The sequence below is a fragment of the Strigops habroptila genome, chromosome 1, assembly GCF_004027225.2.
Source record: "Strigops habroptila isolate Jane chromosome 1, bStrHab1.2.pri, whole genome shotgun sequence".
Classification (NCBI taxonomy): domain Eukaryota; kingdom Metazoa; phylum Chordata; class Aves; order Psittaciformes; family Psittacidae; genus Strigops; species Strigops habroptila.
The window spans coordinates 103,983,892-104,006,484 of NC_044277.2; the positions used below are offsets into that span (position 1 = coordinate 103,983,892).

Below are 22,593 nucleotides of genomic sequence, written 5' to 3' on the forward strand. Positions count from 1 at the left end.
GGTCTCATGAGAGCAGAGTAAAAGGGGAGAATCCCCTCCCTTGACGTGGTGGTCACGCTGCTGCTGAGGCAGCCCAGGACACAGTTGGTTTCTGGGCTTTGAGTGCTCATGTTGAGCCTCTTATCAACCAACACCCGCAAGTCCTTCTCCTCAGGGCTGCTCTCAATCCAGTCTCTGCCCAGCCTGTATTTGCAAAGGCATGAGATATCTGCTCTGAGGAGTGTCTGGGAAGTCTTGGTACTCAGGAAATGCTATTCAAGCAGCAGAGGCTTTGTTTTGAGTGGGGTGTAACCAATTAATTTAGTGTTTTATAATACATATAATACATTCTTTATCTGCAAAGTAGCAAAATGCAAAACCTTTTCTTCTGAAAAACTACATAATACAACAGAAATGCTAATCAATACATTTCCTGAAGTCCTGAAAGTTTTGTTAAATAAAAGTCAATAAAATCTAATTAAATATAGTAAACCCTAAGAATGTTATTCATTACCCACCCCTGTTTAGCACACTGTGAATAAAAACTACTTTAACGTGGAAGTAAAGTGTATGTATGTGCATTAGTCTCTCCATAAGAGAGCTAAACCATATGAAAGCACATGGTAAGAAATGTTCTGTTTTGCAAAAAGCTGCAGAACGGGAAGAGTTATCAATTTAAACACTGGTTTTAATAATCACACCTTTTCCAAAAGGCTGTCCCTCCTGCGTTAAGAGCAAAAGAGCACAAACATCCAAGCCCAGCACAATTCCTGCAACCCTCTCTGGAGCAGCAGGGTCATGGGTATCCTCTGTTAGCTCAAATACAGCATGGCCCCATTCCTAGCCTGTTCCTGTGACAGTGATGTGACCTTATCCAAAGGATTTTGCTGACCACTGGAAGATTGATTTATTTAATATTCTCTTGTACCTAGCCAGGACTTAAACAGTGCTGTTCGCTTGCACAAGTTGACTGAAAAGTCACAAGATGGCTTTGCTATGCAGTGTACATTGCTGTTATTCCCGCAGCACAGCCCCTCTCTGTGTACTCCATCAGTGGCATACTGCAAGCAGTATTTAAATGTATGTGGACTAGCAAGAAGAGCTTAAATGGACTGTAATTTTCATGAGGCTTGAGAAAGAGGGGAGCATAAAAGCATACGTGAACTTCAAGCTGAGAAGAACAAATGTCCTTGAATAGAAATTATGCTTGGAGTCTATTTGGAGTCCTTCAGAAACACTGGCTCCTACTTTCAATCTCTTGAAGGTGTTTTAGAGAGAAGCAAGGACTGGGAAAGATGCCATTTCAATTAAACTGCAGCAGAACTTCCCATAAACATAAAGAAAAATCCTATATGGGTTTGTATAGCTGTGTTCTTGTGCACAAAAGTCACTAAGGAACTACTTAGTCTGATTAAAATCAATGTTTTTAGGTGAAATCCTGATGAAGAAAAACGAGAAGGCCCCTCTGTACTATTTAAAGTCACTAAAAGCTATCAATATGTTGCAGGAAACATATAGCCAAACGTAGGTATACACATCACTAATTCTCTACCTATATTGTCACAGATTTGACAATTTATCACCGAGTTATTTCTTCTGTTCACAGAAGGAAAACTCACTGTGGTCCGACAATCCAGCACCCTCAGTGGTAAAATAACATTCCTCTCTTTCCCCTGTAACTCTATTCCCTTCCTACAGCCACTAACCCCTCGGGCAGACCAGGTTTGGTTTGTAGACCAGCACTTTGTAGACCCTTTATTCAGCAAGAAAGTTTGAAAATCAAAGCCTGTTCTCAGTCCACTCATTTCTGAGTCCTAATGGTATGTTAGCCCACGGTATGCTGAAGAGGTACAATTTGTGCCCAATATAAAGCAGGCAAGTGTTCTGAACCATAAAGGTCTGCAATGCCTTTCATATTCTGGCAGAGGAGCTCAAACACTCCCTTAATGGTCATTTGATTGGAAACATGTATCATTCACATCTATGCAGTAAAGGTCTCTTTCCCCTCCTACAACAGGGCAAAGAATTATTATTTAAAGGAAGAGCTGAAATTCTCTATGGAGTCTACAGAAGCGAGTCTCTGTTAGCTGCTCAGATGATGTTCTTTCTGTGCCCACCTCCACTGCAAACCCCATGAACATCTCCAGCTGTTCTTGAGCCCCAGTGCTGACGTCCAACCAGGCTCAGCGAAACCACCCAGAAAACTCCCATTAAGGCGGATGCAGGATTTCTAAGCAAAGCTTTGAAGCATGATTTCCCTCCTCAGCCCTGTGTGGGTGTCCATGGCACTGCAGAGGCCATACCCTAATGGCCAGCATATCAGAAACCCAAAACACATGGTCAGTGAAAGCGATAACGAACGATTAGCACATGCCTCATCTGCACTTACTTCACTACCGCAGGTAAAGAATGGGCCAAGCCCAGAGGTACCGTGTATCTTCCTGAAATAACATGAGCAATTTCTTACTTTTTCTTGATCTGGAGAAAAACTTGATGCCCCCAGGAGAGGTAGACGGGTTAGAATTGGGGGAGGACTCTTTGGAGGAGGACCTGAAGATCCCACTGAAGCTCATTCGGCGTGGGGAGCGTGGGGGAGACTCCTGGTAGGGGAAGGGGAACACTGTTTTGGGAGAGCCAGGGCTATGTTTGGATCTCACAGGGGCAGAAACGGGGCTGGAAGGTCGGTTCTGGAGCCCTTTGGAGAAAAGCCCTTTGGAAGGGCTGCCGGTGGAGTAGCTTTCTTCCACCTGAGGAAGAGAGAAAAAGGAAATAAAAAGAAAAACCACCATTAATTCAGTTTAGCTTGGGCCATCAGGATCTCTGAACCTGTCACAACATACTCAGCTCCTGCTTATTTGTGTGGTGGATTAGCCACAACTCACCTTTCCCAGTGCTGCCTCCACTGACACAGAGATATGTGCATACCACCTCTCTGGGCTTCATGCTGCCCCTTGCTCTTAAAGACACCCTGAATTTCACAAAAAATTTCAACATGTGGGCATACACTTTATTATCACACATATAATGCAGGATTTTCTTTACTGCTTTAATTTGTCACACATCCCTCTTCCTTCCCCAGACAACTGAAAGATGACTGGCAACGAATTTATTTAAGGCAATGAATGATCGCCATTAAGGAAACACAGTGCCCCAAAGTCTTCCTCTGAATTTAAGCACCCATCTGCAGTACTTAAGTCTCCATCTCATGATGTGACACAGCACAGCACACAAGTTCCTAAGCGCCTTACAGGTCTCTATAATGCTGGCCACAGCCACAACTGTGGGATTGCAACTCCAGTCCCAAAAATAGAGAAGCCATTTCAGAGCGACGGCATTCCTGCTAATGACCCTGTCCTTGAGTTTGGGTACAACCTTTCTAATTGCTGTATCTCTTTTGGGACCTGTGCTGGCTTTCCAGCCAGTGTGAATATTTGTGCACAACACAGCACTGCACTGTGCAGGCTCACCCAGCGAAGGGGAATAAAAATCCAGAAAAACAAACAAAAAAAAGAAGGAGCAAAGATTAAATTCTCCCTGCATACAATTAACAGAAGCTAACCCAAAACCTCTGTGGGATTTGCCTGTGTTTGGGCTACACGTAGAGTTTATTTCCTTCTGGATGCACAAGGTACTTCTGTGGGTATGAGACTGCTTTTTTAGCCAGGGGCATTTCTCATGAATGAAGGGCTCTGTTCCTGGCGAAAGGCAGCAATGGGTTTCAGGTCTCCAAGGAAGGCATAAGCAAAGGCCACAGTTTATGTGCCCACAGGCACGATGTGCCACTGAGTTTCAAGCCCTTTGCATGCCTGCTCCTCAATTCCCAATTACACAACACAAACCAGGAGATATGGATTAGACAACAACTTCTACCTGTGAAGATGCCTCCCAGTGTGCATCAGCCTAGTTAGGTATGGTATTGTTGCCATGGGAGCCATTGTAGAGAAAAGCAGCATTTTTTATTAGGAGGACTTAGGTGAAATAAGAGATGAAAGAAAGCTTCATAAGCACTTGTGCCCTCCTTTGGGTCAGTGAAGCACTTGTATATATGAATCCAGCTAAAAAATGGTCAGCTGAGTTTAAAACACATAAGCCATTAACTCCCTTTTCAAAATCAATTTTAGCCCCAGCTCCAAAACACTTGTAGAAACAAGCAGCACAATGGCCAGATAGCTGCTCCCTCCATAACACAGGACCCCACTTCTCGTAAGCCTCTGTCTCCTGCACATGCTCTTTGGACCAGTTTTTCTTTCCACTTGGGATGGGACAGAGCTGGAATGGGTCCTGCTCCATGGAACTGCAGAAGGGCCTGCAGGGAGTGTGGTCTCTCATTTGGGAAGGTTTCTAACCCAAAAGGCAAGTGGCACTTGGCCTGGGAGATGGACACAAATAGAATGAACAGAGACATACTGGCACAGCCCTTGACAGCTGATGAATTCTGCTCTGTGCTCTGTGCAGCTGGAAATCTCTGGCAAAAGACATAACAGCTTCTTATACCTGCACACTTATTTTTGACAGCATGGACAAAAATACCTCAAAAATAACCTGTCCTTTTGCAGATGAATTAGGGGAGCAGTTGCCCTCAAGGGGACATTTTTGGAAAACATAAATGAACTCTAACTGAAGCAATGGTTACTAAAAGTATCTTGACAGTATCCATAAGAGTAGAAAAAGTAGCGTTTCATGCTTAATGCATTGGTCTGAGCCTCAGGTTTGGCTCTCAGCTGTCAAGGATTCTGTGTGCAATCTTGACCTCATTTCATATCCCACATCTATTCTGTCATGAGGACCATATCTTCGTTATTCCCACTCTGAGTCCTCTGGCACACAGACTGTTTCCTGGTGAGTATTTATCAACAATAATAGGGTGGAATTCCTCGACTGAGACCTGGAATAATAACCACACTATAAGTAAATTAATAACCAAATTGCACTTTTGTCATGGGTAAAATAGTGCCAAAGTGATAGCTTTTTCATAAAAGCTCATTAACTTTATTAAAATATCATCTGTAAATCATCTGAGACTACTTATACATTGTTCTCTTGACAACTATATAGTCCAGGAAGCAACTACGTAGCACAACAGCACCTCCTTTTGCATTGCAATTAAAATATGTCTGTTGCCAAATCTACTGCCATAAAGTGGGGAGTAATCATAATACAAACCTGTCACTACTACTGTAATTTAAGAATGTTTCCAGGATGGGAATTTCATTATAACTCTTCCTAAGGTGACAAGCCATGACATTTGTAAAGCCAAAAAACCGATGTCATTCTGGTGCCTCCCTTAATACTTCATGTTATCTTTTTTGCATGCTTTTTTTATTACAATGACACACGGATAGGAGACACTTTTAAAAGACTCTGGTGTTCTCACCAGAGCAATTATTCTAGAAATGCAAAATGTCACGCAACAATTAGTCAAAAAAGTCAGTACTCCCTTGTACACCCAAGCCAGACACGAAAATAAATTGTTCTCAAATTCTGAGCAGAAGCAGCAGGATGTTTTCATTTACTGCAATCACAACTGGTTGCTTTCTCTCCAGCGTGCCAAGCAGCTGAATTATTAGCTAATTGTTAGATCACCAGGGGCATGCTGCTAAATACACACGTGCATGCTACTAAATTAAAGGAAATTACTACATCGAGTTCTCCTCCAGCCGCTCCAAACATTAATTATACACAGGTTACACCCACCATCAAAGTGGATAAATACCTGTGACTCTGCTTTGGGAATTACAACAGGATTGCTTTCTTAGACTATGTGTTGAGGCTAATGGATTGAGAGTTTGAAAAAATGATCAGGTGCTTCTACGAGTAAAATCAGCAGCAACAACGGTTATCACAGTGTACATAAAAGTCACAGGGCAGCGCTAGCTTTCATGCTTCAGCGGGAATGCAGAAGAATCTCTGCCGTGGAATAACTGCCACCCTCCTATGCAGACTCGGTGTGACTCTGGCAGTGGTGCTAGAGGCAGGTTACACAGCTAGATGGGTCATCAGCCTGTTCTTCATGATTTTTGGACTCATTTCCTGAAGCTATGACAGGCAGGTGAGCAGAAAACTCCCACATGTGCTTTGGAAAGACAACTATGCCTCCAGTTGAGGTGTAGCAGCAAAAGAAAGTATTGCACTTGGGTTTCTCACATTAATAACCCTTGTACATCAGTTTGTGTTGGTCTAGGAAAAACAGTAAAGTGAGAATGGGCAGAAATACGAAACACACCTAATAAATGCACATGGTGGTACGGCTCATTTGACCCTGACCAGATAATTGGCCTTTTGGAGATGAGGAATCCAAACAGACAATGCAAGTACAATACAAATCAATGCACACATAAGGTCTAATTGAATAATTTGAAAAATTCATCCAAGTATGAAGACTGTTCACCTAATTAAAAACACAAACAAACAACCACCAACAAAACATTCTCTATGTCAGCTTTGTGCAGAGCATATAGGGGATCTTTGAGCTCTGTGCCTAACCTTAGACTCCTTAAACCTTAAAACTGGTTATGTTGGAGAGAAACGTCAGCTCCTGACTTTCTGTCTGCAGACGACAGTGCAGCAGGAATAGGGCTAAATTAGAAGCTTGGTAATAGTGCCAGTGCAACCCTCAGCCTAGAGCAATGTGCTCCCTGGTGAGGTTAAGCAACCGAGCAGAGACCCATGCTACATGAGATGTGCTGTTTCTAGTGACTGATTCCGCTTGCTCAAGGCTAAACCGGTTACCCTACATAACACTGAGTAAACATATCCTAAAATGCTGTAAGACACTATCAGTTTTCATGCTTGGGAGCACAAAAGGATCCTCAGCTGGGGACCAGGGAAAGACTTTGCTCTGTTGTATACACCAAATGATCTTAGGCGGGTTTCTAAAATAGATCCAGAACTGGCCACTGTTGAATGAAGCAACAAAACGAGACATGTTTTACAGTGTTCAGCATCTAGCAGACTTAGCGTTTAATTTTTTGAATGAAATGTAAAGTGATAGCATGGCACTTGCCCCAGGCTGGGCAGCTCTGGATGATTTCACGCAAGAAATAGCATCCTGAAAGCTGCCTCTGTCATTTCACCTGGATGAGGGTATCTTTTTCTTTTTCTAATGCCTTCTTCCTTATTCCTAGTTATGAACATTAATGGCTCAGAGCCATACTGTGGGGGACCGGCAAACCCACAACTTTATTTTCAACAAATTCCTAGATGACAAATTCCCAGCAGAAACCACTACCGGTCCCAGGTTACCCCATACCAGTGAATAAAACAGCTGGACAGGGGCTCAAATCATCAAGCAGTTGTCCCTGTGGCTTCCCTGCTCACTCTCCATCTCATGGGGATTTAGCCTGTGCCATAAGCACTCCGTAGTTGCCACCTGGGCTTGGAGAGAGCACAAGCCAGGGACAGTCCCAAGTTGCACATGGCTGCGCTGCTCTAGTAAGTGCAACTTTGCTACTGCAAAAGGACTGTGCCCAAGCCCTGCATCTCCAGGCCAAGAGAATGATGCTGCCTGACCTCTTTTATTTATTGATTCTGTTCAAATTTCCCAAGTGAAAAACCTTGCATCTTGTGCTGTTAAGAACTATTCCTCCTGAAGGACATCCAGGTTTTCCTGTATAAGGTCCCTCCTTAATAAAAAACCACTTCTCTCTGCATCCCAGGAAATTTGGTTAGTATGCTTCAATTTTTTACCTCAGCCTTACTAGCAAAGACCAGTGCTGGGACTGAGCTTGGGCAAACCCCACCAGTTCTGTCCCTCCACCCCGCAGTCATCCTTTCAACACCAGCCTGCCATCTTTCCCTTCATCTGTTTTCTTTACCTGACTCATCTTATTTTACAAGAAAGATTAAAGTGCACTACATTTAATCACTACCATATGATAATCCCCAATGCAATGCGCTAAGACACCAAGCTATTCATACTTCACCACAAACTAGTCTTTTGTTGCCTACACACCATTCAACTCAGTCCTGCCTCTTCTCACTCACAGGCAGAGATATTCCCAACATTGTCATTTTCTTTCCCATGCTTTGTATTGAAAATCTGATCCCTCCATTTTACCAAATAAAATCCTCTCTAAGAAGCTGTTTCTGCTCCCAACCTAGAATTTAAGAACTACTTAACTCCAGGGAAGTGTCCTTCCCAAAGCAACATGCCTAGAAAAATGAGCAAGCTCTGCTGAGAAGATCCTGACCGTGACACAGGCAGAGGCTGTGTCAGAGCCGGGAAACTCAGGCACTGCCCATGTCCCTTCTACAGCACCTCTTCGTAGCCATCTCCTCTGCTCCCCCACCAGGGTGCTCCAACAACAGATCCTTTCTTCAGCACACAGGCTTCCCTAGTGGATGCCCTCCCTGAAAAATCTCTGGCTCTGATTCAGTTGGTAATCTGAATTTCGATTAATTTTTCAGAACAGGCTGAAAAAATAATCTGGCATACAAAAGGGCTCAAGCTATACAGCCTTTCAAAATGCTTCTGAGTTTAAGTGAAAGTTATTAAATGCTCCTGAGCTGTGTTCTTTTTTTCTCCAACTCCAAATAGTTAAGACATTTATGGAGCATTTGAGTTCTGTTTGCTTTTAAAACAGTGAATTATTTGACTTTCATTTTACCTCTTCACTTAAAAATTTTTTGAATGTTGAGTAACAGAAAAGGAATCACCTCCCACCATTCTTGACAAGGACAGCAAATACAGTTAGAGACAATACACCAGATAGACGTCTGCACTTGTTTCCTGCCCTTCCACTGAATCTCAATAAAAAAGCCCTTTGATAAAGTTAATTGGATGATTCTCTCATTCTTTTGGAATAAAAGAGCTCGCAGAAACACAAGAGCTGACTTCATTAGACTGAAAGGTAATGAAGGACTTACTCTCCCCGGAACCATGTGGTCACATGCACCACCACTAGTTCCCTTGGTTCTGCATGAGCAGTAACAATTGAGATGACAATGTATATTACGGGATCAGAGATGTCACTTCCCAAAACTAAAGCACAATGACACTTTCCCAAATCAAAATACAATGGGATGCGTCTGGCTGCTCTGGCAGTCTCTGAGAGCTCTGCATTGCTGTGCAGACGGTTGGAGTGAGGTTTCCAGCAGGAAAACCAGGGCTGCTCAAAGGCAGAAACAGGCTGGAGGTAAGGTGAAAGCAGGGCTGGCTATCCGTCCACTTCCTAACCCTTAACTGCATTTATTTTAAAGCAGTGGATGGGAAGGAGCCATGCACATGACAGTGCAGTGGTGGTCCTATGTGCCCTCGCCCTGAGGCTCACAGCGTCCACTGCAGGTGCCCCACACCAAGGCTGTGGCACCATCCAGGACATGCTCTCCATCCTCCCTGCTCATAAAGAAACAGATAATTGAGAGACTGAGAAAAAAATAAATCAAAATGAGATTTATTATCCAGAGAAGGAGGGGCTAAAACCAACATATTTTTTGCTGCTTCTCTCTCTCCCAGGGGTTGCTCATGCACTTCCCTTGAGTCACTGGACAAAACAAAAACAATGCAGGGATCAGAAGCAGGACAAAGCACTCCTTGAAGTCCTTCAATATTGGAGTCACTCCTCAGATGTTTTCTTATCCTAGTTCACCAACACTTTCCTGCATTACCGATAGTAGAACTGTGAGGCAGTGCCAAATGTAGCTGTAACAAAGCCTCTACATTTCACCCTGTTCCATTGTACTTCCAAAAAACCAAACTAATCCTTTAAATGCCACGTCGCATCCAGAATCCATGTACAACTCATTATCTACAGCCATTTGTAAAATCTAATCAAGGCTTTGCAAAAGACTTTAAAAAAAAATAAAGTCTGCATTATTTGCTCCTTGGTGTAACTGATCACAACTTCATTCCGCACTGGAGAGTTTCCTGCTCAGAATTTACCACTCTCTTCCCCCTCATTTTTGTATGAACTACAAACTGTATCACCAGTTTGTCTGTATTTCTTGCAAGTCCCTGATAAAGCATGATATAGTATAGCAACAGAATGTTTTGTCTGCCTAGAAACAAAATTTTCCACTCATGAGTCTCAATTTATTTTACCAGCCAGTTTTTTTATTCATTTAATAGGCTCCATGTTTACCCAGTATCATTCCAGCTTCTTAAATCCAAATGTCTTGTTCTACTTTTATATACATGACACCAACACTATGACATTTTCCAACCAAATTTATAATCCATTTAAACCCCCATATTTGTTCAGTAAGAACTGCTTACCATTAATTCCAATCCAAATGAGTCTACTACAATAGCATCATTAACTATCCAATACAAGATATTTCAATACTTTGCCCAGGACAAACCTGTAAATTATCTTAATTGCAAACATTGTACATATTAACACAGTAATTACTTCTTTTTTTGCAGTGTTTTGGAACTTCATCTCTGCTCCAAGATTTGTTCAAAATCAGCACCAGTCAGAGAAAGCTCTGCCAATTCATTCAAGGGTGTTTTATCAGAGTTGTTTGCATTTAATTTTAAAACGTCTAGCTTTAGCACCTTCTGCTTTAAATACACTTAAGTTATTAATAGGACAGAGTCAACATTGTCATCTAAGATGAACATCTCACCAGCTTTTTTTCCCCATGTAGAGAAAAATTTTTAATGCACACTTCTTTTCCAAGCTTTCTTCTATATTCTTATGACAATTCTATTATTTCCATAAAAGAATAGATTGATATTATTCTTTGAACTTATTTTCTTCCTCCTACTCCCTCCTCCCTCTATAATTCGGTAGCTGTCTCCCCATGGACAATTTTTTTGTGTCATTTTCTTCTCTCTAATCATTCACTATCCTGGACTTTCAGCTGAAAGCAATGGATATCAATCTCCTATAATTTCCATACCTTATCCTTTCACCTTACCCATCACGTTTTAGATGAATGACCTATAAGCATTCAAGGCGTTAAGACCTCTGAAATTGATAGAGCCATTTGGGTGCAGAGGGGCACTCATCCCTGACTGCTGCCTGACCACACCGTACCAGAACTATTTTCTGAATGATGCTCCACACCACTCATGATTTTCCAGGTCTCTAAACCGCCCCTCTTCCACCATCTTTTCCCAGACCGAGGAAATCCAGTAAAACTAATTGCTTCTCCTTATACAGGAAGACCTGGTCATCCTTGTCTATGCTGCTGCATTTAATGACCCTCTAAGGTCTCTCTGTAAGAAGGATTAAGCCATTTCTGGACAGTCCAAGCTTTGAGCTTGGGCAGTGGGCAACATCAGTTGTTTTAGGCAGAGCTACCAGCACAGGCATTGAGGCATTTTGTCAGGCAATAAGAAGGGCAAGAATACCTGTCACAGGCAAAAAAGCTACCTTTCTCCATCACACCATGCCAAAAACTTCTTCACAAGATTCTTCACGGTATTATGTTCACCACCTTCAGCAAAGGAAGGTGAAAACTATCCCTATCCTCTTCCTGCCGTCAGTCATAAAGGAAAGAAGAATACATCATTTATAATAGCAGCCATATTAATGAGAAGTGATTAAGGCTAAACTTCAGGAAATATGTGTCACATTCCCACTGCTGCCAAAAAATTCAAATTTTTGAACTTGAACAAATAATTCTGCACTTGAGTTTCCTAATTGTGTAATGAGGATTGTTGTCACAGGATAATGATTGAGAACCACCTGCATGATAAAGTGTTGAGGATCTCTGTGAAAAATGTTAATTCAGCTTCTAAAAGCCTTTCACAAAGAACAGGAGAATTAAATTAATGACAGATTGGAAAGACAGGCTGCGAACTACTCTATCTTGATCTATAGCTCAGGCGACAGAAGAGTTAAGTGCAGGAAAAGAGACATCCCTGATGAATTGCCTGTCTCCAACAAGACGGGTGAATGGAAAAGCCACACTACTAATGAAACACTGACTTTTAATATACAGAAGTTACACAATGCACTGTGATTTCAAACTTGAACAAACAAAAACCATCTCACTTGAAAGTGAAGAGGAACTCAGGGATTTCTTCATACAGCACCAGTAGGGACCGGCAAACTTCTAATTAGAATTAAATAAATACTGCGGTCTGATGCTACTCATCATTCTCTAGCAGCAAAGATACCACTTTGTTGCATGTGTTGAACAGAGCTCCAATTATAATGTTAGAAAAAACTCTGTGTCTTATACACTTAGTCAAAAAGGTCAGTTAAAAATGCAGTTTCAGATGTTAGGCCCCAGCTGCACAGTTATTCCAAAGTTAATTGCACTTCTGTAAGCAGAACTTGACCCAAGTCTGGGGATTAAAACCCCAGCATTTACTGAAGGTGCAAAAAGGGGCAGCTACTGAAACGCTCCTCTAGTTCTCCCAAGACAAGCACTCATCAAAAGAGAGAACCAAAACTAGTAAGAGGAAAAACAGAGGATTCGTATGTGGTGAAGTCATTAAACAATACCATGTAACACTACACAAGTGAGATTGGCTTCGTTTTATATTTTTTTCTTCGTGACTGACATTCATGCAGCTTTCTCAACTTTCTTTGGGAAAGGAGGTGATAAATGGAAAAATCAAGTTTCAGCTAGAAACCCCTGCCTTCTTCCAGCATGACAACCCCTTCCAAATCCATCTCATTGTTCATGTTATTCAAACCCTCCAAGCAAGCACCTTTTGGCAACACTGTGTATTTCAGCTTCCCTGGCATCTACAAGAGTTCCTCTGCGTCAGTGACTCATACATCAGTCTTGCAGAAAAGAACAAGGCCAATGTTATAAAAGTATTCAGTTACTGATGGATTGCAGAAATTTTTTAAACAACTGTCCTTTGCAGCGAGGTGCAAAGGAATAGAAACTCGCGCTGTCAACAGAGCTAAGTTGCTCTAGGTGCAGATTAGCTTCACTAAGGAGATATTTATTGCTTCACCTGCCTTGAACTGTAACTGCAGACTCTTTGACAAATGGCTTGTAGCAGGTTTAATCTTCACAGAGGTCCACAGCCTTGTAAATATTGTGACAAGCAAACTGGTCTGTTGTGTAGCTACAGATCAGCTTTTGGGGCTATCTACTGTTCAGAGGAGTATCTCTCTTCACAACTTGGCTGGTAGGAGGTTTACGCTTATTACTAGCTTGTAATTCAACGCGCTGTGGAAGTAATGAGGCCAGGACCTGAAGATGACAAATCCCATCCACAGTTCTTATTGCTTTGAAAGTTGTGTAGGTGCTGTATAACCATCCCTAGTGTCATTCATTGAATATGCTTACCTGATCATTTTAAAGCAAGAAAACTCTGTGAATCTATTGGTTTAATGAAATATCAGGCCACCAGAAAAAACAAATCATAACATTGCCTCCAGAAGGATAATCTTGAGTTAATCCCACAACAAGCAGAAATCTTTCTCCCTTGTTTATGGGAAGACCCTACTGCTGTGGTTTCAGCAAATGAAGGCAGCTCATTTTGCCAGTGTCAAGGACAGCCAGATCAGGGACAGTGAACAGTTAAAACCTCTGTAGCCAGAGAGCAAACATCAGGGGGCAATTCCAGGAAAACATACCGACAGCCACAGACACCTATTTGGGCACTGTATTTCTGTAGCAGCACCACAAATTTTGTTAGCTAACTATATTCCTGAGAATACAGTTATGCAATATCACTTTATTGAATTACAACAGTGTTACACACAACATCTGAAGTATTTGAAACAACACCACTGGAGGTTATTAGCACTGTTTCCAAGTTACACTGTATAAGCACTGTCATGATAAGGTCTGCAAAAGTCATTATATTTGCCCTACTGCATCACTCTTAACAGGTTAATGGTATGGTAAAAAAGATTTAAAACCCCAGACTTTTTTAAGGCTAATAAATGGTGTTTACCACCAAAGGACTCAACCACTACAGCAAAAGTGAAGCTTTGGAAATATCCTACCTTGCGAGAAGCATTTTTGTCTGTGCTCTCCACATCACCGTCCAAGAATGGCATGGCAAATGAGCTGAGATCCTGCCAGGACAGAGAAGAAAAAATTACGTCCTATATTAATGTTTTCTTCCTTCAGAGCATCCCATGACTGTAACCCATGGTTTTATTAGAGAAATGCCCATTGCTTTACCCATAGGAATTGCTGGTAAGCAACTACACAGGCTCTGATCATTCTCCTTGGCTGTGAAACCAATGGCAGCTCTAAGTTCCAAGTGCATAAGGAGTTTTTAGTAGTGCTTGCACTACACCACCATGGAAAACCACCTGCATAGCCAAAGTCAGAAGTCCTGTGCTAAAACTTTGAAGGGGAGGTACCCAAATCCCACAGGAAAATTTGTAGGAAATTATAGTTTAAATACAGTCACTTGCTCAGTAAATGGCCTATCTTGTCTTGAGTGAGGTGTATCATCTCAATTTAAAGAGTATTTATGACAATAAACAAAACCCGAATAAGAATATGTTGATGTTCTGGAAAATATCTAACATATAGAACAGAGGTGGAGAAAATTGTGTCATAGGGCTCGGGGAGGAAATAACCAATTCACTTGCACAAACGAAAAAGGAGCACCCAATTCTGCATGACTAAAGACAATAAAACCATAAGAAAAACATACATGCTTATCTTTAACTAACAAAAAAACCAAACTGCAATTATATTCTACCTCCTGCCATCTGTTCTGTTTATGCTACTTCATGTTCCAGCCATGGGATTTTTAGAGCTTCTTTCTACATGCATAAGGAAATTATGTTAGTGTCAAGTTCAGCATCTGTTTGATCAAAAAAATAGATAATGAGTAATTCTGTGATCCAAAGCATGAGGTTGTGTAATGCTGTGCACTGAAAAACCGAGTCTTGGATCCTAAATCTTGATTTAAATGTCAGGAATATCTCCCCAACACAGAACCTCCCAGATGCAAGGCATCACCCTTTCCATGTAATGATTCAGTGCTGCTCTACTACCACATCTGCATCCCATTTAAAATAGTTCAAAACATAAATAAATAGCAATTTCACACAAACTTAATTTGAGATTAAATAGAGCTTAATTAAAAATTAGCACCGGCCAGGAAGTCTGCAGAGCTTGCTTGCCTTCAGAATTAAGAGCAGCCACAGGTCTAATCACATCACATTCTATAATCATACTAAATCCAAAATATGCTGAAAAATGTGTATAACTCAGACATAATCCTTACAAGTGTTTGAAAAATATTCTGGTTGCATAACAAACAACAAAAATAAGGAACAAAATATTGAATTACTGGAACTGAAGCACATGGGAGTAATTCATGCCAAGTTGGAAAGAAAGGAAAAAAAGAAAAAAGAGGCAGCAGCCAGGCTTGGCCAAGCTGGCCCCAAATCATTCGGCCACAAACCAAAGTATTCATGACAAATTAGCATGCTTCTGGGTCCATCTATGCACATTCAATGGGAACTATCTACAAAGGCCCAAACTACAAAGCACCAACCCAACTACACGATGTCGCCCACATCACCATGCTTTGACATCTATGCTTCACATCACCTTCATTTGCAAATAAAAACGTAAGGAAGCATCTCAAAACCAAAAGAAGAGGAAATTTATTTGGTTTAGATTTTCACTGTTCTCAAGATTTCACAGAGGCTGCACCAGGCACCACAGGACCTTCAGGAAAATCTTCTGTATTAATTTGCTTATTCTTACTTTTAAGCAAATTATAATTAGTTAAGCAACTAAAATTAGTCAAGATCAAAATGACTTACATACTCCACATAAAAATTATTCAGCCATAAATGGCATTTATAAACACTGTTGATAAATGGATTATCATTATTATTATTATTCCTACTTCATATGTTACTGCAGGACTTAAGTGAAGAATCTCTGTGAAGAAATTTAAGAGCCTAATGGAAAGTTACACAAAAACATGTCCCCTCATGTTTACTTTAATTTATCCAGAGGATTTACCAACATTTTCCTCTACCCATCTTCAGTAGTGCAGAAGCTGGAATCTGATGTGTGCTAAGTCATTTTCCATGGAAATAACCTCTTTTGAGCTCCACATATTAGCATCCTGATATTACTGCTTGGTGTAATCCACAGTGAGAAAACCTGCTGGAGACTGGATGGAAGAAACTGGCTTTAAGGGAACACATACCTAATAATCAGGGTTGAAAAAGCTGTTCAGAAAATCTGAAACAGCTAGGAATGAAACCATAACTTCTTTTTTTTGAGCAGAAACCTTGAGAAACAGGAGGGGATAGGTAGGTACAACTATTTTTTCTAGGAGCCAAATTTCACTTCCCAGTGAAATTCACAATTCACAATTCACTTTACAATTCCAAGCTTAAAAACATGTATATATTAAATTCTAAATTCTGAATGTATATATTAAATCATAAAAGCACCACAAAACACAGCTGATGACTCTTCTAATTTGTAACTCTCAGATATCATGGAGGTATGCTAACTTCATCTGTCTTTACATGCAGAGCAGATGTCTGTCTGTAAGCAGAAATAACTGGAGCTAGACCTCTCTGGGCAGCATGAGACCTTTCTTTGTTAATACAGGGCTGGAGAATTTTTCAAACAAGATAATAATTGCAGTTTTAGTCCTGTGATAAAGGCTGTAATTGTAGCTGCTACCTTACAGTTTCATCTTTCATGTCTTCACAGGATTCTACATGGGAAGGCATCCATTTACAGAAGGTAAAAAATACATGTATCAAATGCTAGGCTGCAAACACTGCTCTCTCAATTCCAACCTGTCGGTTAAGCAAGGAAATGTGAGCTGCTTATTTTCTCTTTGCATGTATCTCTGCAGAATACAGACTAGATATCTATTTCTTTGCGTTCCCTCTTCATCCATGTGATGGAAGAATTGATGATAAAGTAACTCTTTAAAAAAAATAAAACAAACAAAAAAACCTGCTCCAAAAGAATTGCAAAACACCACAGTACTTTTGACAGGCCAATGGTGCAGCCCTAGCCCTTGTCACGTATCTGATTGCTCTGATGTGATGCCAACAGTTACACATTGAAGGCTCGCTCTGCCATTAACCTGGGATTGAAGCAGTTCTCAGACAGCTTGCTTGTTCTCTGGCTCTGCCTTACTGCACTTGGAATAAGTGCCCTGTAAAATCACATGGTTCTGGAGAGACATTTAAAGAAATTCCTCCAAAAGCATACAGTGACATCTTCGTACGCAGAAGAGTCCTCACTTGTAACTGCAGAGCACTGACTGAAGAACAAATAACATCACTTCTTATATCCATCAGTCCTGCATCATATCCTGGGATAGAAAACTTCTGTAGAGACCACAGTCTATGATCATCCCCTTAAGGAACAAAGGCCACCAGAGATTGCAGCTTCTGGTGCTGCTAGCCTGGAGTTAAGAGTATAAGTCTGTTTTGCAAAGTTCTGTTAGCTTTCCCGTTCCTCTGTCAGTCCTTTACATTGCTCAGCACCATTTGACAGCCAGACATCACTCCCGCCATCCCCAATTAGGAAATATGACCTCTTGAACAGTTTAGATTTACTTTACAGCCACAAAGCCGCTTCAGATTTATTTTGTTTTCAATCCATTTTTATTTACAAGAGGTTGTCATGGCAGCTCCTGTTATATTCACTGAACATGGCCCCAGGGATATCAAAGCTTCTTCTGGAGGACAGCAGAGCTGTGACACAGCAGAACCCCAGCTCAGTGCTCCTGCTACCAGCCAGGCTCTCTCCCAGGAAGGGCAATCTCCCACAACACCTACTCAACAGGCAATTTTCCAGGACTTTTCTTATTGGGTGCACAGGAGGTTAACAGATCTAAAAAAGCAACTAAACTGACATTATTGTTTTTAACAGGCTTGTCTGCTGCTTTAGTTTTGGCAGGGTAGAAGTCAGGATGATTCTGTCTGCAAGTGCACTTACCTTCTCTACCACTTCTTTCCTTATTTCCTCTGGGGAGGAAACAGGTATCAGGAAGGCTACAGATTCTTCACACTAATTTCTCCTCCAAAGGTGAGACTAACTCTAAGGTGTCTGGGTGACCCATACCTCTAGAGGGTGGTCCTTCCTAATTCCAGCTCTTTTACTTTTATCAGCCCTTGCATAAGAATACTTCTGATTATGTGAAAAGAAGGAAGAATAAAATTTTTGTTCTTTGACATCCTGGGAAAACAAAGAACCTTTTCTCAGAACTGTTTTGTAGAATAGGAAGGAAAACCACATTTTAGGATACAGAAAGTAAATATATTGGCTGGCATAGCATAGCCAAATAGCAACAGGAGCAAGATCTGGTTAGCCAAGCCATTTTTCACCTTTTCCAGCCAGTTTTACTGTTTCTTTCCTTACTGGGAAGGATTCTTGCCAAAAAGGCTTGCCCAGACACGCTGGTCTGGACACTGCTGCAGTTGGAGACCTTGGTGTCAGAAGAGGGCTTCCAGCAATTCTGTTGCGGAGGCTGCAAGCTTAAATACCAGACCACTAAAGCCTTGAATCCAGTAAACAACACAGAATAAACAGGATTCTTTTTTTATTATTGTTTTGTTTCAAGGCTACTTTGGCAGCCAGGCTGATAAAGCTTCTCTGCAATGGCTGATGCCAAGGAGCCAGCAAGGCACCCTGGGATATGCTGTGATTGACAGGTCAGAGACCAAATTCCAAGTTATTTTGGGAGGGATATATGACCTTTTTATGGCCTCACTCAACAGTGGTCCAAAATTTCAGGGCTGGGTATCAAAAGAATATTTCACAAACAGCTCCCTGCTACCATTCTTTGCAACTGTCCCTTCAAATGCAAGGCATGGCCATAAGCAACATGGTCATGTGAAATCTGTGCCCATGGTGGTGGGTCTATGCCTCATGGACATGGTCAGCTCTTTGGCCATGTTTCAGGGGTGACTCCAGACAGAATATCTTCACAGTAGCCCCATAGCCCACCTCTGCTGAAAGGCTGGGTTCCTCAGCTATAAGCAACTTCAGAGTCCTAGTGTAGGCAGCATCACACAGTCCTGACTACTGATGGTATCACCTATGAGACATTATTTTTCTGCTTCACCGAGTTCTATATATGTGCTAGAATTGCACCAAATTTAAGGCTGCGAAACGCCTGCCAGACATTACAGTTTCTTTTTACAACACAACTCAAGCAGGAGGTGACGCTTTACTAAGAGAGCTTTTCAATATGGGGAGACAACTCTTTTAATAAAATAAACAAAGAAAACAAGATACAAAGAAATTAAGCTGAGTGCTGACAAGAGCCCTGATCTCACGAAAAATTGCTAAAAGCTGCACTCCTCAGCATCACACCTTAACAGGGCTTTTGGGGTCTCCTCCTTTGCTGGTGTTACTGCACTCTGAGCACTTCAACCATCCTACCAAGGACAAAGAAAGCCAGGATTTTTATTAACATTAGCTGTGAATGGTTTCTTTCATCTCAGCCTGCACAGTAGCAGATTTTTTTTTATATCAACCTTGGATTCGTACCTATTACAAGCCTACGTAAAACTCTGAATAGCAAATACATGACATATGCTAATAGTCTGTGAACAGAATCCAAAGTCTGAACTCTGTGGAATAGGGGACATAGCTTTGCAGCTCTGATTGAATAGAAAATTTTCTTTCTTTTTGAGAACAATTCTATCTAGAAGCCTTTGGGAATTTATATCAAATCACTCAATTATTGCACAAGGAAAGATTCAACACTGACACACAGAGGAATTTCTGTCCTTTTGTTTTTGTTGTTTTGATATACTAGTCATAGTATAGTATAATAAGACTTGCTACATTTCTTTATTCCTTTAGGAGTAGGTTGTTCACTGCTTTGCTTTTCTCCCTCCCCCATGCCATCTAGACTGCAGCATGTGTTTTGGAGACAGATATATAAGTTGTACCGTGAGAGTGAGGATGCTGGTGACTAAGTCTTGGTATGACTCAATGGGAGTGGGCAGTAACAGATGTACAAAGCTGGGTTAGATTTATGCAAGCCAGCTTTGTACTTCACAAGGCTATTGCAATTTATTTATTTGACTTTACTTATAACGCTGTTCATATTAAAGAAGAACAATGGAATGGGTCTGGAGAGTTTGAGATGGTAGAAATGAGATATTCAGAGACTCGATTTTGTGTGCAGCATGAAGATGCCAGAGGCAGCATGGTCCAGGAGTCACCCGGGTGACTGTGCAGGACTGGCTTGTGAGCACTTCAATGTCAAGATGGATACAGCACTACATTTGATATAACAGATGGTGAATCATCCTAAATGATGTGCCTGGAAGAAATGGGAAATTTTCAGTCCCACAGAGGCACAATCCAAAAGATTAGGGAGTAATGGCTGGCTGAAATCTAACCCAGATCTCAGTATGCGAAAATCCCCACCCATCTGGTGATTATTCACGTCTTACATCAAAAAACGATATATGAAAAGTATATATGAAAACTTTGCATAAGAAAACTCGCCTATGTGTAGTTTAAAGCCATTTCTTTCAGCTGTAATAAGAAAACAGGCAAAGTACTAAAGAGCTGCTGAAGCCATTTCTCCCCTGTTCTCACCCATGCATCACTTGGCTTGGATTGCCACCACTTGGTCAGAAAGAGCTGCTAAAACTAAGAATTTCAAGGGGATGAGGATAAGCAGACCCACAAAACCAGGAAGTCCTTGGTATTTCCCCGTAAATAATTGTTTTCCAAGCTGTTCTTCCTGAGTTATCATGATCATGGGATCCCGGCAGCCTCTTGCACACCATTCTTCATTTCTAAACCTTTTGACTGCTCCTGACAGCCATTAATCTCCAGCAGTCTACAGAAAATTCACCTTCTGAGGCTGTAGACAAGGTTCATCAACAAAAACTGCCAAGCCTGTGGATTGATTTTTTGGTTTGTCCTCAATCTCAGATTTCAATCACTAGAACATATTCCTACACTGTTCATGGAAAAAATGAAATTTTCTTTCAAGCGTCATGCTCTCCTGCCAGGGAACACCATCATATCTTCTTGGTGATTCAGCCTTTGCAGATGAGCTGAGCACAGACAGTTTGGGGTGGTATGCAATCAGTTCTGCCTGGAGCCCCATAATACCTATAATGTCCCGAGAGCTCAGCGCTGTATGGGAATGCTGTGATGAAGGGTACTGCTCTCCACCTCATCAATGAGTCACAAACCATCACGAGGGCTCTCTGACAAAGCCTGAATACGATCCCCATGCATACGACAGCCCGGTTTGTCAGCTCCTTCACACCACAAACCACACAGCGCGGTGACTGGCAGTATGTTTATTACAATGGCAGATGGACAACCTAGCAAAACTGTAAATAACAAAATGCCATTTAAAAAAAAGAGAGAGAAAGTGAGAGAACAGCAGAGAAAGCAAGTCAGGGAGGAAAACAAAATTCTCAATATTAACTGTGACACCACGATCCACACACAAACTCATCACTAAGTGCTATTCCTGGGTGCTCTGCTGAAGAAAACCTTTCTCTGGTGAGTCGTTTCCTCCAAGAAGCACCCAAAATTCAGAAACACAAGGTGAAAGCAGAAGATAACATACCTCAGACAAGGAAAATGTGGTTGGAGGGGTGATGAGGTAACTAAGAAACAACCAAGAGACACGACTCTAGAGAAGGACTGCAGGAGACTGGAAATGCTACCTTCAGATGGCACATACTTGGTGCCAACAGAATTGCTTTCCGATACTTTTATAGTTGTCTTACATAAACAAGACACAGGATCCTAATGTATTTGTATAGAAATGCACGCATTTGCTATAAAACATAACTTCAACCACAATGAAATAGCAGAACTTCAGGGAACAAAAGATGATTTTTCCATAATATAACAAAAACACTTGAGTCGCTGCAGCATGGGGGCAATCTGAAGGGGATTCAAAGAAAGGATCATCATGAGGCTTTCTAAATCATCTCTACGCTTCAGCTACTTTAAAAGTCACTGTGTTTTGCGTTTTTTTGGGTTTTCCCACTCTCTATAGGCCAGATCTCTTTGAAAACCATTTCCTCAGGGAAGAGTAAAACAAAACAAAATCAGAACTGATTTTGACTCCAGATGATGGCCTCATGCGAGAAGGATTTGCAAGGTTCTCCCTTGAGTATATATGACTAAAAAAGGTGAAATTCACACCAGGCAGAAAATCTCTGCTATAAATATTTGAACTGCAACTATTTTTCCCAGTTCACTGCACTTAGGAAGAGAGCTGCCTGTTGCCTCCTCTTTACATTCTTGTCAGTTAATAAGCGTGAATAATCTTAACAATTAGAAGAAAGCTCACAGCTGCAAAGCCAGGCAAGTGAGGGATCTGCTCTGATCAAGTAGTACCTCAACTAAAAAGAAAAAGAAAAAACAAAAGTAGAAGCAAAGAGAAAATTAGGCAAGGAAAGGAAGAAGAGGATGGCTCTGTGCTTGGTGTGCTGAAAACCTGAATGGGAAGTGAAAGGGGACAACACATGTAGCCCATAACAAGGGAAGATTCCCCTCTTGATGCTTTCCTGACGCATTTTCCTACATCACCTGCAGCTGCAGAGAACAATTTCATGTCTACAAAGTTTATAGCCACTCTGCCATAGCTTTTCTCACAGTTTTAGCACCACATCTAAAAAAGACCAAGATATACAACATGCTTTATTTCATAAGCTACACTATTTTTTTTACTTTTCCCAAAAGAATGGATGTCTTCATTCTTCATCCTCCAAACTCCCTATTTGAAGGCACATTTTGCTG

The 22,593-nt window shown here is 41.3% G+C and overlaps 1 protein-coding gene across 5 annotated transcripts in view; it reads right to left on the bottom strand.

Moving 5' to 3' along the window:
* The window catches only part of PRKAG2 (protein kinase AMP-activated non-catalytic subunit gamma 2), a 228,903-nt gene that overhangs the window by 140,831 nt on the left and 65,479 nt on the right, over window positions 1-22,593 (bottom strand). For 4 of the 5 annotated variants that reach the window (XM_030512110.1, XM_030512092.1, XM_030512101.1 and 1 more), the window contains exons 2-3: window positions 13,845-13,916; window positions 2,447-2,726 (exon numbers count right to left, since the gene is read on the bottom strand). In XM_030512110.1, the coding sequence (XP_030367970.1) occupies window positions 2,447-2,726; window positions 13,845-13,916 (352 nt within the window). Of the gene's footprint in view, window positions 1-2,368; window positions 2,727-13,844; window positions 13,917-22,593 lie in introns of all 5 variants that reach the window. The other variant, XM_030512136.1, reaches the window with a different exon arrangement.